This window comes from Ammospiza nelsoni, chromosome 14, assembly GCF_027579445.1.
Source record: "Ammospiza nelsoni isolate bAmmNel1 chromosome 14, bAmmNel1.pri, whole genome shotgun sequence".
In the NCBI taxonomy this organism is placed as follows: Eukaryota; Metazoa; Chordata; class Aves; order Passeriformes; family Passerellidae; genus Ammospiza; species Ammospiza nelsoni.
In genome coordinates, this window is record NC_080646.1 from 2,556,186 (window position 1) to 2,571,858 (window position 15,673).

Below are 15,673 nucleotides of genomic sequence, written 5' to 3' on the forward strand. Positions count from 1 at the left end.
CAGTGAGGTGGCCAGGACTGCTTCACAGATTCTCAACAGACACAGAGAAAACAGTTTTTGCTGCTTCCAGAAGCAGGACCCGGGGTGGTTCCACCACTGCTGGCATGGCTCTGGCCTCAGTGCCTCCAGGTGGGTGCCACAATTTTAGCTCCCACTCCTCTTTGCTCACTGACCACGAAGCAGATGCTAAAACCTGCATGTACGTATATAAGGGAAAAGCTCCCAGACTGTTAGCAGCCAGGGTAACCACAATTACACATAGAATAATAAATGGAGTGAATTCAGACAAGTTAATCTCCCACTTCATCCACTGAAACTACTAATGGTGTCTTGGGGACCTCAGTTTGCAGTTAATTGGTGTAAATCAGGAGCACGATTGGAGCTGATGGAAATTTGCTGTGCAGGGAGTGAGGGGTGAGTGATGCCCTCAGAGGGCATTGTGGAGAGGGAGGGCAGATGGACAGACAGATTCTGTGCCCCTCAGCAGCAGGGGGGACAGAGGAAACCTTTTGACTGCTCTGCAGGAAAGGGTTTGGAGCCTCAGTTTGGGCTGGACACTGTCCCTCCTGTAGCCCTGCTGCTTTTCCAAAGGCTCCGATTTCTGCTCACAGTGTGATAAGCAAATTTCTGCCTCCAGTACAAAGCAACTTTTCTAATCCCTCATGCTTACAGAGCATAGAAAAACGTGAGCGCTCTGAATTCCTGCTCTTAGGTGGCTCCAAAAGCTCCAAACCTGCCTATTCCCTAAAAGATCTTATGGTTTTATGTAAGTCCTATTGTTTGGAGTAGTGGATGATTTCTGAATGTGCCACCAGCACTGTCACCAGTGTCATTTGCAAGGTGTGAGGGTGAAGCTGGTGATACCCTAAACATGTACCTACCTCCCCCAGCCCCTGAGTCCTGCCAGGGCATTTGGCAGCAAAAGCACACAAAATCTCTGGTTCACAGGAGAAGCAGCCCTGTCAAGCACATTGTGCTCAGCTTCGCTTGGAATTATTAATTCCCACAAGCCATCCTCAGTAATAGTTGCCACAAGTCCATGATGGCTTCAAGCGTTACATAAATGCTGATGGGGCCCCATGGCAGGAGCCAGGGAGTCGGAGCAAGAGCACGGCTGGTGCCAAAAGGTCAGGGACAGCACAGAAATTCAGATGTTACCGAGAGGCTGCTGGAGCCAGAGCAAATTCTTCCCCAGCGAAAGGAGGCTCGCACAGCTCAACCCTCTGCTAAACGAAGGAAGCTTTAATGTGGAGCAGATGTAGTGACGTCTTCTTTCCTTGTTAGCCGACTCCGACACATTCAGAGTGCACCATCCAGGGGAACCTCACATTGCCCCTCTTCACAAAGGGTTTTTCACCAGATTTCTAGGAATGGTTACAGGGTTTAGTAACCCAGTCCACAAAATCTGGTTTTAGTCTGAAGAAAGAAATTAGTTAGGATTGACTTTTATTTCATTTTAGTTCCTTTTTGCCAAGCAAATCACACAACACTGAGCTGTCCTTGCAGAGATGGCTTTTGCTGCTAAAAGTCATTATATAAGTTTTGTTTGTGGAGAACATGGGCCAAGGGACAGGATAGGATCAGTTGGAAGGCAGAAAATACCGGGTGGGCACAGGGGCTGAGAGCCATGTAAGAACATGTTATCCTTATTTCATACCAGGAGGGCAGACAAATTATCCTGCTGTGGCAGGATTTAGGAGCAGACTCATCCCTTACTGGGTCCTTCCTCACTGGGGCGCCTTCCAAGGTGAGCAGGCTGGCTCAACACCTGCATTACTGACTCAGGTAAGTCACTTAGGATAGCGTTAAAATCAGGAGCACAGAGGTGGGACAAGCCAGGCGGTTCTGCGTTCCTGCGAGGTTGCCCCAGTGAGGGGAGGCAGGTGATGGGAAGGCCCCCGATGCGTCCCTGAAATCCCTGGAGCTCCGTGAAGGGAGCCCTGGGAAGTGAAAGCGGCGAGGGGAGATGCGTGAGGGGGCTCTGGTGACAGGGAGCGGATACCCTTGAGGGGTCTCTGGTGAGGGAGACACATGAGGGGAGAGCGGTGACGGGAGACTCCTGAAGCAGCTCTGGTGAGGGGAGACCTGTGGGGCTGCCTCAGTGACGGGAGAGCTGTGAGGGGGCACCGGTGACAGAGCTTCGGTGTGAGGGAGCTCCGTGAGGTGGCACTGGTGAGAGCAGCCCTGTGAAAGGAGCCCGTGAAGCGGCACCAGTGAGGGAGAGCCGCGAGTGGGTTCTGAAAGACAGGGCTCCTGTGAAGGGAGAAAGGCGAAGGGGCTCTGGTGAGCGAAACACATGAGGGGAGATCTGTGAGGCTCGACCCGTGAGTGGGTTTTGAGACGTGCTCTGTGACGGGAGCTCTGTGACGGGAGTGCCGGGAGGGGGCTCTGGTGAAGGCAGACCCACGAGGCTCCCTACACATTCCCCGCGGGTCCCGGGCGCGGAGTGGCCCCTCACGCAGCCGCCCCCGCCCCTCAGCCCGGCCAGCGCTGCCGGCGCCCCGGCGAATGCGCAAGATGGCGCAAGGCGCTGCCCGCCCGCCCCCCGCCCGCCGGCGGCCCCGCTCCCTCAGCGCCGCCCCCCGCCCGCCCGGCGCGGCGGCGTGTTCGCGCCGAGGGCAGCACCGCTGAGAGCCGCTTTTCCCCTTTTTTCCCTTTCCCCCCCCCCCCCCCCCCCCTCTCCCGCCCGCCCCACAGCTGGGGGTGGTTCTCGCCTGGCCGCCCTCCCTCCTCCCCTCCCTCCCTCTCTGCCGGCGGGCTGCTCCCTCCCCGTGGGGCGCAGGGAGGCGAGCCCGCCCGCCCGGGATGCCATGGCTCCGCCGGGCTCCGCGCTGCCCGCCTGCCTGCTGGGGCTGCTGCTGCTTGTCTGCCGCGGAGGTAAGAGCCGGGCTGGGCTGGGGGAGCGGGCGAGGGCGCGGACATGGACCTGCCGCCGCCGCGCCCGGCACCGGCGCCTTTCCCCGTGGCCGCTCCGTCCGTTCGTCCTTCCAGCACTTCGCGTCCCCTCATCACCCCTGAGATGGCCAGGGCATTGCTCGTCCCCTTGTCCCTCGCCATCCCCGCCGCCGGTCCCGTTTCCCCTCGCTCGTTCGCGGTCACTCGCAGCCCCGCACTCTGCCCTTCCCCGTGGCTCGGGGCCGCCGCGGGGGCTGACCGGGGCCGAGCAGCTCCGCGTGTGCCCGCCGCGGCGTGGGGGGTCCCCGCGGGTCAGCGTCCCTCCGCGGGAACGGGGCGCGTTCCTCCCCAAGCACGGGTCGTGGGGGGAACGGAGTCCCGCACCCATCTATCCAGCGCCTTCATCCCCAGCCCATCCCGAAGTGCTCCCTAGGAGCTGTGCTTCCAGTTGGAAGCCCCTTGTGCGGGGGGCTCTGGGGAGGGACGGTGGTGTTTGTGGAGCCCGAGCCCCCACCGCTGGCGCTGGGGAGGGGCGTGGTGGCTGCCGGGGCCGTGGCGTGGCTGGCCATCCACCCTGCCCGGATCGTGAGAGCCGCCGGGATCGTCAGCGGGTGGGAGCGGGAGGCAGCGCCCGACGGACGCGTCGCGTTATGTCAGCAGAGGCTGTGATAGCGAGAGATGTTGGGAGACAAGTTGCAGGGATGAGGGCGAGCAACTTCAGACCTACAAGTATATTGTGCTCTCCTGTAACGCCAGCTCTGTCCGCATTGGTAGCACGGTCCACCTGGCCGGACTACAAAAAGAGCTTTCCCTGGACCTACTGTGCACATGTCCTGCGGATAAATGGCAGTGTTTTTCTTCTACTGGTGATGCATGGGTCTAATCTGACAAAGATGCTGTTCTGCAGCAAAACACCCGTGTGCGTCCTGTTCTAGTCTCTCTTTAAAAGCCTTCTAGATAAGGGAAAGTAGGAACTGAGCAACCTGGGCTAGTGTAAGGTGTCCCTGCCCATATCGGGGGGTTGGAACGGGATGGTCTTTAAAGTCTCCTGCAATCCAAACCATTCTGTGCTTATTCTATGAATTATTCTTAAAAAACCCTGTAAGCAGCTCAGCATGGTTAGAGGGAGAAAAGCGTGTCTTAGATTTATCAAAGATTAGCTGCTAGGGTGTTTAGAAAGCAAAGCTGTGGGTTAGTCGTATCATAAATCTCGCCACGTGGTCCGTAGCAACCGCGCGAGGAGGAGAAGCTAGTGGAACTCGCGGAAAATAGAAATTATTTGTGAAGTGGATGTAATGAAGCAGGTCTTGTTATTGTGTTAAGATTCCTGAGTAGTACAATGAGGATTTTTTTAAAAGTTTGTTTTGTTTGGTTTGGTTTGGTTTTTTTCGGTTTTTTTTTTTTTTTTTTTTTTTTTTTTTTTTTTTTTTTTTTTTTTTCTGACGGAGGAAAGGGAAAGAAGTGAATGCTTGAAAGCAGAACTTCAGCAACTTGAATTTGCGGCTGGGTTATCTCCTGCTGCTGTCCAAATTGCCCCGTGTGTTTGTTTATGCTGCGCCTCGGCGGGTCAGCGGCTCCTGACTTCGGGGTGTGTTTTTCTGGCCCTGCTGAGGAGTGTTTGGCTGCACTTTCAAAGTTTTTTGGTTCTGACGGTCTTTTCTCCCCTCCGGTGGGTTTCTGTGCTCTCGGCGTGGTTAACAGCGAGGTAACGTGTTAGTGCGCTCCGCTGAGTTCAGTGAACGCTCCCGCGTCAGTGTCAGCGGCGGAGCAGCCTCGCCGGGGCTGCTGTGTGGGAGCAGTGCTGCGCTGTGCGGGACACGATGCTCCGCTCCCAGCCCTGTGCTTTTCCAGCTCCCCAAAATGCTGCTCTGGCGACTGTGAACCAGGCACTGGGAGCTGCTGGTCAGCCCGCGGGAGTGGGCTCAGCAGCGAGACAGTATTTTCTTTTTTTTTTTTTCTTTTCCTTTTTTTTTTTTTTTTTTTAATTTCCTGGAGCTCTTTGTTCTGGGTGGTGGATAGCTTTTGTCTGTTATTGCTGAGCCCGGCATTCAAAGGCAGGCATAGGATACGAGAGGCTCCCCGGCTCTGCTCAGTAACAGCCTTGGAATTAAGCATCGTCATTTATGTTTAAGTAGGCTTAACTTCTAAATTATTGAAGCTATAAGCTTTCACTAATTTCTACTCTGTATGGCTTTGTTGTCTTTTTTTAAGACGAAAAAAAAATATTGCTTTCTACTAAATTGGTGTAATACCCTGTCTTTTTTCTTAATATACGTAGAGAGTATCAGGTATCATTTCCCCAGTAACGCTCAGAGACTCAGTATGAAATTCAAGCCCACGTTTGGGCTTCGTCTCTCTCGGGAGTTCAACAGGAGAATCTCAGGATGCGGTTTTCCCGCGTGGAGGCAGCAGACAGCCCGTGAAAGGGGGCAGGCATTGCACAGCTGTGTCAGTGTGCACCACCTTTGGGACCTGTGCTCAGGGCAAGGCTGGCACAGGGGTGTGACTGAGCAGCCACCCGTGCTCGTGGCACTCAGGCGCCTGCTGGGGCCATCAGGGTGCCCAGAGTGAACTTTGGAAGTGTATAAAGCCAGGTGAGAGAGGGGGCAACAGGACAGGTTGCTCCCCTTCTAGTCTGCCCCACCACCCCCTGAGAATGGAGTTAGAATTATTAAGCTGTTGTAATTGTGCTTCTTGTTACCTGTCAGGCTCTGGATCTGGCACAGAACAAGTTTCCATGCTCACTTAGGAGCTTGCAGAGGGTTCCAGGGGAGAGGATCTGGACAGAGCGTCCCAGATCCAGGATTACAGCCTGGCTTCCCATCCTCTCCATCCTCTTCAATCCCAGGTTTGGCCCATGTGCTGTCAGCCTGGCACGGGCCAGCATGGTTGAGCTCAGCAGCAGCACTGCCAGGCAGAGAGCTGCAACACTGCTCTCATTTTATTTGTGCAAACAAGAAAGTCTCTCTCCCTCTTTCTGTCTGTCTGAACTTTTTTATTTATGATTTCCTTATTTCTCAAGGGTCCTGTGTCACAGTGTGTGAAGTGCCAAGCAGTGACCCCATGCAATGCCAGCCCTTGCTTTACAGACCCTTAGACTCTGCTCCAAAGCCATGCACTTAATTTTGCAGCCTGCAGCAGATCTGGGACAGAAGATGCTTTTTTCTTGGTCCCTTTTCCCCCACAATGTTTCAAGCTTTACACTCCTGGCTCATGATATTGTCCTTTTATTTAACTAACAAAACAATGCAAGAATCTACCTCTGCAGATTAAGAATTCCCATTTAAATCAATTGTGTAACATTAGTCAGAAACAGCAATAGTCCATTCAAAATTATTTTGACATCACAAACTTATTTGAACTTTAGTGGAGCTTTTAGTTTTACAGAGTTTAGAAACTAATAAATTATGTAGCAGGGCTCATGAAAATCTGCCCGAGTCTGCTTATCCAAAAGAATATCCAACATTTTGGTTTTGCAAGAAAATAAAAATAATTGTTTACACATGTTCAGGAGTCATTGGCAAGCTTATAAAACTGATGGTTAAGAAGGCAAACATGTCAATAATTGCACTTTAAGAGATGAGAGAGGCAAATAGGCAAGTGCAGGAGGAAAGCACAGAGCACACTGATCTGGCCCTGCTGTTGTATCAGATAACACCGTGGTATCGCACCCTCCACTTGAGAGCAGCCCAGTCACTTAACAACCCAGACCTGCTCCGTGTTGGTAATTTAAAACCAGAGTTTCAGAGCAGAGTCAAGGATTTGCTGCCTGGGTTTTTTTTTGTTTTGTTTTGTTTTGGTTTTTTGTTTTGTTTTTGGTTTTTTTTTTTTTTTTTGGTTTGGTTTGGTTTTTAGTTTTTTGTTGTTGTTGTTGTTCTTGCACATGAGATTGTGTTGATGAAGCTGATGGCAAGTCAGGGGATGTGGGTTGTGGTGAATGGTTCTGCTGAGCTGTGAAGATGCTTTTGCAGAAGGGTCGTTGCTGCTGAAACCTGAGATTAGTGAAAAGAGAGAGAAGAGCTCGTGTTTCAAGGTGCTGGTTTTGGAGTGAGCAGGGATCCATGCAGTGCTCAGCTCCTTGAGAAGAACAAGATGCTTTCCTCCATCCTGAATTTCAGGGTGGGAGGTGATAAGGCAAAAGGGATGGCAGGGAGGAGAGAGTGCTGAGTTTGCTTTTTGTAATTGTATTGATACTAATTGTATCCCCTGGATACAATTAAGGGTTTCAAAGTTTGTCGTGTGCACACTAACGTTCCTGCAGAAATACCTTTCCTTCCCTTCCCTTGCATGCCATCCCAGCCTGCCAGAACTCAAGCTGAAATTCAAGGGCTTGGTGGCAGGGCTGTGTTGGCTGGGGGGGTTTGGCACTGTGATGCCAAGGCACCTGTGGCTCCTTTGGCAGCCTTGTGCCATCCTGCCAGCCACCATCTCTGATGCGTGGGCACTATCACTCACTGAGTGGCCAGTCCATTCCCTGCTGGCTCAGTGCAAGGGCCTGGCTGTGGGGACAGCCCCCTCCCTGATGCTTTCCTGCAGGGTCAGGGAATGAACCGGCTGTTCCCCTGTCCTGTGTTAGAGCAGCCTTGGGAGCTGAAGCCTGCAGGACTCTGGCTCTGGCACAGCATTTCCCGTCTTGGCTGTGCCTTTGCTCTCTATTTGTGCATGGTTGTTCCCTGCTCTGTGTTTGTGCCGCTATTGCCCTCTGTGGTGAGGCTGTGATCTGGTCAGGGCTGTGAAATACTTGGGGAATGCAAATAACAGGGCATCCTACCCATGGCTTGCTGCCATGCTCTCAGGATGCCTGGCTGGATGGAGCTGCTGTGGGTAATTAGCTCAGGAAAGGTCTTTGCCCTTTCCAGCTATACCAACAGGTTTTATCCTGCCTTCTTTAGATATGGGGGAGCCCACAAGGATCGGGGCTTGTCCTAGAAAGGCTCTTTATGCTGTGAGTGCTTCCAGAGTGTTCAACAAGCAACCTCCTGGGAATTGCTCAGTCTGGTCTCAAACATCTGAAAATTATTTGGGGCAACTTCTTTGGCTCTTCATGCTCCTTGCCTTCCTCAGCTAAAATTGGTGTCCCCAGTGAGGGCAGCAATGCTGGGTGTTTTTGGGTTCTCTGTCAGGTGTCTGAGAGGTTGTGTTATCCCTCTCTGTTAGGAGGTCAGGGACCTCCTGCAATCGTTTAACGAGTGGATGTGGTTTATGCTCCCTGATGGAAAAATCACTTTATATAACCTCCTGTCCAAAAGGAAAGGGAATAAAAAATTCTGAGCTAGTAAACTTTACTGCCAGCGAGATGTGGGGCCTGTTACAGCCTATTCTCCTCTTCTTTAAATGTAAATTTTCTGGATGCCCTAAAGAGCCAATTTGCACTTTACTGCAGTGCGGTGCTTTTCTCCTTAGGGTCTGGGTCAGGCTCAAGTAGATTTAAGAGGGCACCAGCTGGATTTTTAGGCTGCCAATTTCATCAGCCTGAAGCTTGTTATAATCTGTTGGAGAGCATCTTTCAGGTCCATATATCTCTTCCTTCCATATCCGTCCATTTGCAGAAGGATTTGAATGAAAAACAACCCACCACTGGAAAAACAGGAGCTATTTTTTGTGTTCATGTCCCAACCTGCATCCAGGTTTTTGGTCCTGATACTCACCTATGAAATCCCACTAAAAGCCTCTGGTCCTGCCCATCTTCTTTTGACTTTATTGGAGCAGGACTGGAGTGGTTATCCTTGGTGGTGGTTATGCTGCTGATTAAGGCTGTGTTATGCTGGGAATAAACGCAATAAATCAGAGGGGGCAAATTTGTGCTGATGTGAGGCAATTTGCAGGTGGATGTCATGCTGTTGGTGAGATGAGGAAGGAGCTGGTACTACCTCAGTCTCCCCAGCAGTGCTCCCAGTGATGCTGCACCAGGAGAAGTGGGGTGGACCCAACTACTCCCACAATATCTCGCCTTGCCACAAGCTCAGAGCAGGCTGTTGGCAGCTTATTTCATCCCTCTGTGATTAATGTTCCCTGTCTAGAACAGGAGTAATAATACAGGCTTCATCTGTCAGGACCACGTGCTCCCGGGGCAGGGATGGCCCTGCTGGCTGCAGCTCTGGATGGGCTCCAGGAGGATGAGCCAGGATGTGACTGAGGTCCTTGGCCATGGATGGCACCGCTAATTAGAGCGGTGACATTAGTCACTGAAGCACAGGAGGGGAAGCCAAAATAATGTTTCCCAAATGGAAAAGGACAATACAGGGGTATAAGCAAGTTCTTTTGAAACCCTGAATGTGCATCACAGTGTCAAGTAAAAAATAATTAAACTTAATTTTATTTTAAATGTACTTCAAAGTGTCTTTTAAGCTTCCCATTAATTCGAAGTTCTTTCTCTCAGCGCTAAATAAATCTCCTGGTTCAAAAGCACAAGTGCTAATTGGTTTCTCTGAGTATGCCTGGCTTGCTTGATCAATAGGGAAGTAGTTTTTGTTAAATATTTGCACATATAGTCACATATTATATTGCTCAGGGAGATGGTAAATGTTTCTCAAAAGGAGACTTGTAGAATGAGGATTTCAGTAATTTTCTTGTGGCCTTTATGTCAGAGCTAATCACACTTCCTCCCTCCATCCCTTTGCAGAAAGCAAAGCAGTTTTCCCTCACGCGCTGCCGGTGTCGAGACAAGCGGGCTGTTCAGCTGCCTGCCCGACGCCGCGGCTCCAACTGCAAACTCGAGCTGCCACCAGCAGAGCTGTACAGTTCCTGCCTCGAGCAGGGACTGCCTGTGAGCCATGCTGCCTTGCAGTCTGTTTTGGGAGGTACCTGGGATTAGAGGGGTTTGGATACACAGCCAGCAGTTGGAGAGGGATGGGACTTTCAGACTCCCTAAGTGAATGTGCACAGCCTCAGCAATTTCCTTGCTGTCTCTCAATTAATTGCACTTTTACTATTTCCATGTGCCTTTGGAGTGTCATTTACTTCCAACTTTGCAGCATCATTTCTGTGCCTCACTGGTAAGAGCAATCAGTTCTTTATGCTGATGGAATTGGGTGGGTTCCTCTCTCCCACCATTATCCCATTCCTTATCCTGTCTGTGCTCTCCCTCTGGCTCCTCTGAGCTGATCTCTAGAGAAAACATCAGGAATCTTCTTATCCCACTATGGAGATTCCATTGGGAGCATCTGTCCCTTTGTCTCTCATCCTGAGTGTCCTGGGAAAAAAGGGCTCTGTGTTCAGAGTTTGCCTTTGAGACAGAGAATAAACAGAGTTTGGCTTCTCCCAGATCTCCAGGTGGGGTGATCTAGCTTCCCCCCATGCATCTGGTTAGTTGGTCACCTGGCCCTGAAACTTCAGGAAGGAGGCAGCAAGATTTCTTCAAGTTTTGATAAGCATCCCATGAGAAAAACTCAAGTTAAGTTGGAATTTGGGTGCTTCTGGACATGCAAGGTGTCTACAGGTAACAAACCAGTTGCACAGTGTCACGCCTCAAGGCACAGTCCTGCTCTTGAGTGCAGCCCAAGGAGACCCCAGGAGCAGTGCCTGTCCCCACTTCAGCAAGTGTCTGAGGAGCCCAGTCCTAATCAGGAGCAGCATCACTCCTGCAGCTCGAGCAGCCTGGAGTGAGGATGCAGACCGAATGTTTATGGAGGCAAACATGATTATCTCCAATCACAGGCCTTAATGATGGTTGTTATAATGACAGCAATTGTGGGAAGGGCATGTAATTATGTTGATTCTTCCTTTTATTGTACATATAATAATAAGCTGTTTTATCTAAGAGTACAGGGGTGCTGGGGGAAGATGGGGCATTTATTTAATTATGGATTTTTTTTCTGATTGCGCATTAGGCTAAATCCTGAAATCTTCAATTTTCTGGAGTCACAAGTCCCTCTTGGCTCAGCATCAGGATGCGAGGGTCCTTATCCTACCTAACTCGCCAGAGCACCCACACAGGGAATGGGGCCCCAGCGTGGTGTTGAGACTCTGGCCACTTTGCAGAAAAATGCAGAGCATTCATCTAATTCCTTAATTTTCACCAAAAAAAAGTAATTGATGGGTTTGTGCTGGCTGCAGTCTGACTTGCTGAGAGGACCCCAGGGCTATCTCATAAAAAAGGAGTCACAGTGAGCGATAGATCACCGAGATGGCTGGAGCTAGCCTGACATTTTAAGACTTAATGGGTTAATAAAGTGTGTGTTTTAGGTGCCTGTCACTAAGTGGGGTTTGTCCATTCCTTGCACACACTCATACCTCGTTGGCAGTACCTTTGGCCTGGCCCTGCAGTACCACTGCTGTCTTTGTCTGCTCCGTCCATCTGCCTCGGCTCAGGTTGCACTCAATGTTTATCCCCCGTAATCCAATTTAAGTTGCCGTAGAAAGCAGTGGGGATTTACAGGAAGAAAGAAAAAAAAATCTCACTGGGTTTGCAGAGCAGAAAAGACAGACTTTTTTTCTTCTCTTTCTTTAGTGTAACTGCCTCTTCTCATCTCTGTTATTCTTACTATGCATTAACAGTCTGCCCTTCACCCTGCTTTTGAGCCTCGTGTGGGGGGATCCTGTCCTTGGTGGGGTCTCTATGAGGGACAGGTATCACAAAGCCTGTGCTGTGGCTGGTGTTTGACAAGAGATATTGCTTGTGTGCATCCCAGTTCTGTGACTGTCTGTGGAGTTGGTTCCTCTGGGTCCGTGAAAGAGGAAAGAAGCTGTATCACAGGTTGGGAAACCCCCACCTTGAAGGGCCAGTGCACAAGTGAATAGCTCTCTCCGTATTTGGATGAAACTGTAGTTTTCTTACTCTGCTGGAATTTCTTCACCATTGCTCCACTTTAAAAAAACCGAGTTCACCTCCGTCTCTTCATTTACAGCCTTCAAATATCTATATAACTCTTGTTTCTTGGTCTCTTTTTGTCTTTCATGTCTACATATATTTTGGCCAATCTTTAAGCAATAGTTCTATTTCTGTCATCTTCTGTAGTGTCTGATCATGACTACAGGGCAAATTGTACCCTCAAAAGGTGTGCTGTGACCAAGTGAAGCATAACGTGCCAAAGACACAGCGTTTAAATGTTCTTGTGGCAAAAGAAGTAAATTTGGACGTATCTGTGTCATGGAAAGTGAGGGTTTGCCTATTGTTGGTACAAATTCTGCAATAACTTATCTCTCATGGACATCGTTTAGCGTAATTGCTTTGCGAGAAACCTTTTGTGTGGCTGAGCCGGAACATTGTGCATTTGTATTTTGGTGCTTAACTTGCTCTTCATTAAGGGCTGAATAGCACCATGCATTGCCTGTTACAGCGTGAGAGAGACCAAGGCGACAGAAGGGCGCGGTGTTGCGTGCGAGAGGCAAACAGCCTCCTGCTCTGCCAAGCGGGAGAAGTGTCGGGAAGATGCCGGTGGCAATATGGTCTGGATCGGGAGCTGCTGATCCCCCCCTCACCCCCACCGGCTGTGCTGCAAACGGGTCTGGGGCACGGCACAGCCCCTCTGCCTGGCTCTGTGGGGAGAGGAATGGCTTTCCAGCACTGTGTGCTCTTCTGCTCCTGGGCTGGGAATGGCTGATGCCCTATGTTTGTGCAAGCTTTAATTGTCTAATGCTGCACACCTGCAATGGGAGGTGAAAGGCAATCTTCAGGGCAGTATGGAGAGGAGCTAGGGTTTGGCAAGCTGCTGGAGGGCTGTTCCTGCCTGTCCCCTGCACTGGAGCCTCCAAAGGCAGCCTTAAAGGACTTTGCCTGTGGTTGTGCTTTAAGAAATTGCACCCTGAGGTTCAGAGCAACTTGGGAGGCAAAGCGTGCATGTGGGTTTTGTGTTTCTCAGAAACACTTGCACTTTGTAGCACATTCCAAATGTTTCCATCATCCTATTTCCTGCCATAGCAGTTGACTCTTGCTGCTGCTCCTGGACATGCTGCTGACTCTGCCCTACTCTCTTCATTTTAGATTTTGGCCGTTCCTCTGAACTGGCGTTCGTTGTGGAGCCTAGTGATGACATAGCTGTGCAGGAGCAACCCTTGATCCTCTACTGCCAGGTGGAGGGCATCCAGCCCATCACCATCACGTGGCGGAAGAATGGCGTGATGATCGTGGACAGTGAGAATGCCTTTATGTTGGCCAACGGGTCTCTCTACGTCTCCCGCTTCCAGAGGCTGCGGGGAGATGGGTCCTCGGATGAGGGCGAGTACGACTGCATGGCCCAGAACCACTATGGGCTGCTGGTGAGCCGCAAGGCAAAGATTCAGGCAGCAAGTAAGTACAGACACTGTCCCACCCCCACCTCACAGGGCAATCCCACAAGGGGCACTGGCTTTGTTGGGAAACAGGAGGGCAGCATGGTGGGTGCTGGGTTTTCATGGAGCGGGGATTAAAGAGAGGGAAGAGAGAAAAACCCTGGAGCTGGTGTCAAAATCTGGCTGGCATCTAATCTGTGTAGCTGTCCAAATGTGCTCATGAGCTTTCTTGGGTAGAAAACTAAAAGCCACCTTCCAACAGCAAATTCTCTGTGTTGGAGGTGTAAGTTACATTAAAATCATGTGGTGAAGTAGTCTGTGGTTTGTGTATCTCCTGCAGTGAGTTTGGAAGCCTCTTTGCTGTGCAGCACAGCTGGGCTCTGCTTGGCAGGCAGCACTTCCCAAACCATAGGCAAAGACCTCCTGAAGGTCATGGTATCTTTCATTTTGTTATTTAATGCTGGCAGTGTAGAGGCAGCAAGGTCTTATTTACTACCTGGTGTGGCAGTGCCTTTGGGGGCAAGGCTAACAACACCAGACAGATTGTCTAATGGGGGAGCCTGGAGGAGGAGAGAGATGAAAATGCCAGTGAGGGAATGAAATTTAAAGGTGGGGGAGGAAGAACTCCAGGGCAGGCTGTGACTCCAGCTCTGCACGCTACCTGACATTAGCCCATTGCTTTGCCCTGGCCAGAGCAGTTGGGTCCTGTTGGATCTCCTGGTTCTCCCTTGTCAGCTCTGGTTGCTGGTTGGTGTTTGTCCCAGGACTGACACCCAGCAGAGCTGGGGGGTCCGTAGTGGCTTCTATCCCTGTTGTGTTGGTGGCTTTCTTTGCCCACAGTCTGTCTGGGGGCTCTGGGAGTGCAGCCACTGATCCTTTTTGCATTTAACCAGAAGTTGCTGCTGGATGTAATTTCTGTGTGAGTGTGAGGATGGGTGTGTGGTACAGCCACGAGACCTGACAGAACACTGGTTTGTTAAGTTTTGCTGAAGGGTTCTCGAGCTTGTTTGGCTACTGCTCTTCCTTCTGTGCAAGCAACTTACTAATGCTTCTGTTGCGATTGCAAATATCACCATGATTTTTTGGTGCAAAGCAGGAAAAGTCTAAGGCAAAGTCTGGGGCTGAGGTCTTGTCTGCCTTTCCCAAACTGGGGGCCTTTTGGAACGCTGCCGCCCGCTCCCCGCAGTGCCAGGGCCGGCTGGCAGCCCACCAAGGGAACACTCCAGCCCTTGTGTATAACAATTCCCGAGTACATGAAGTGGCCATCTGCAAACCTAGCTTTTCAGGAGTGTAAGAAGTGACATTGTCCAGGAGCCAAGGGCTTTGGGGCCTTGCCAGATTAGCAGCTGGATCTCAGACTTGTCAGTCTTGTGGTGCTAAACCTTGGAGCACTTTTGGTGAATGGCTCTGGCATTTATGAGCTGGAAGCCGACTCATGCACAAGCATAATGCCAAACTTCTTGGACCTGTAAACTGGAGACATGAGAGCCAGAGGAATTACCTTTGAGATTGTGGATTGTCAATAAACACTGTTATCTTGGCTCCTGCATCAATATGTATGTGATGTGATGTGCGTCCCTGAATAGCGTTTCCTTTTGTAGCCGTAGTTTCACATGAATCAAAATGAAAAAGGGATTGTGTTGAAAATGCTCTGGACTCTATTCTAGCTTCAGGCTTGGTTTGTTGCCAGCTCTGAGAAGAGGTCTGGGTAAAGCCAGCACAAACAGCCCCCCCCCGGCCTTGATGCCACAGGTGCGTGCAGATAATGGGAATCAAACAGGATGTTGTGGGTAAATGTAACCTGCTGCTCAGGGCAAGCTCCCCTGCTGTGCCTGAGCCGCAGGAACACACACTTGCACTTAGGCATCTGCTTAATCGTAGATGAAATCTCCTGAGAATGAATCACAGTTGTACCCTGAGTCCCCAAGTCTCAGGGTGGTTATACACAAGAGACAGTGGTTTTCCTTGCTCCAAGTCCCAATCAGTAAGTCAAAGAAGAAGGGTAATTATCCCCATTTTAGGGACCTTTGCATCGCAGGAATGGGTGCTGGCTGCCTGGAAGGGAAAGGGAAAAAAAGCCAAGCGCTAAGCAGACCTTTGCAGAGCAGAGTAAATACTGCCAGTGGGTAAAACCTCATCCCAGTGCTGATCTCTTCTTCCCTCTGAGCCTGACATCTGAACACAAAAGCAAAGGAGAAATAAAAACCTTTCACAAACAAAAATCTTGAAAGTTGATCAAGGCCATGCTACAGAGGAATAAAAGAGATCTGACAGAGCGGAGCCCCTCGAGAGCTCTGTTGCACTTTTCGCTGTCTTCAAAGGCAGGCTGTTAGTCTCGTATCACCGTTACAGACCCCGGCTTTGTATTATTGCTTGGAATATAATCTTCTTGGCTTGGAGGAATGTACATATTTGCATTCAGGAAATGTGGGCTCAATATCATATTTTTATGTTTCAAATTTACTTCAACACTTGGCATTGAGTAAAATTTAACTGGAAGAATATGCTGCTCTCAGCCACTGCGCGTGAGCCCTTGATGAGCTCAAGGTGCTAGCAGTTTCCTCACCAA

General features: G+C 50.5%; 1 protein-coding gene across 1 annotated transcript in view; it reads left to right on the plus strand.

Moving 5' to 3' along the window:
- Positions 1 to 2,787: 2,787 nt before the first annotated feature.
- Positions 2,788 to 15,673, plus strand: part of IGDCC3 (immunoglobulin superfamily DCC subclass member 3) — a 94,553-nt gene continuing 81,667 nt past the window's right edge. The window contains exons 1-2 of the mRNA XM_059482328.1: positions 2,788 to 2,877; positions 12,818 to 13,123. Coding sequence (XP_059338311.1) covers positions 2,811 to 2,877; positions 12,818 to 13,123 — 373 coding nt within the window. The 5' untranslated portion in view covers positions 2,788 to 2,810. The remainder of the gene's footprint in view (positions 2,878 to 12,817; positions 13,124 to 15,673) is intronic.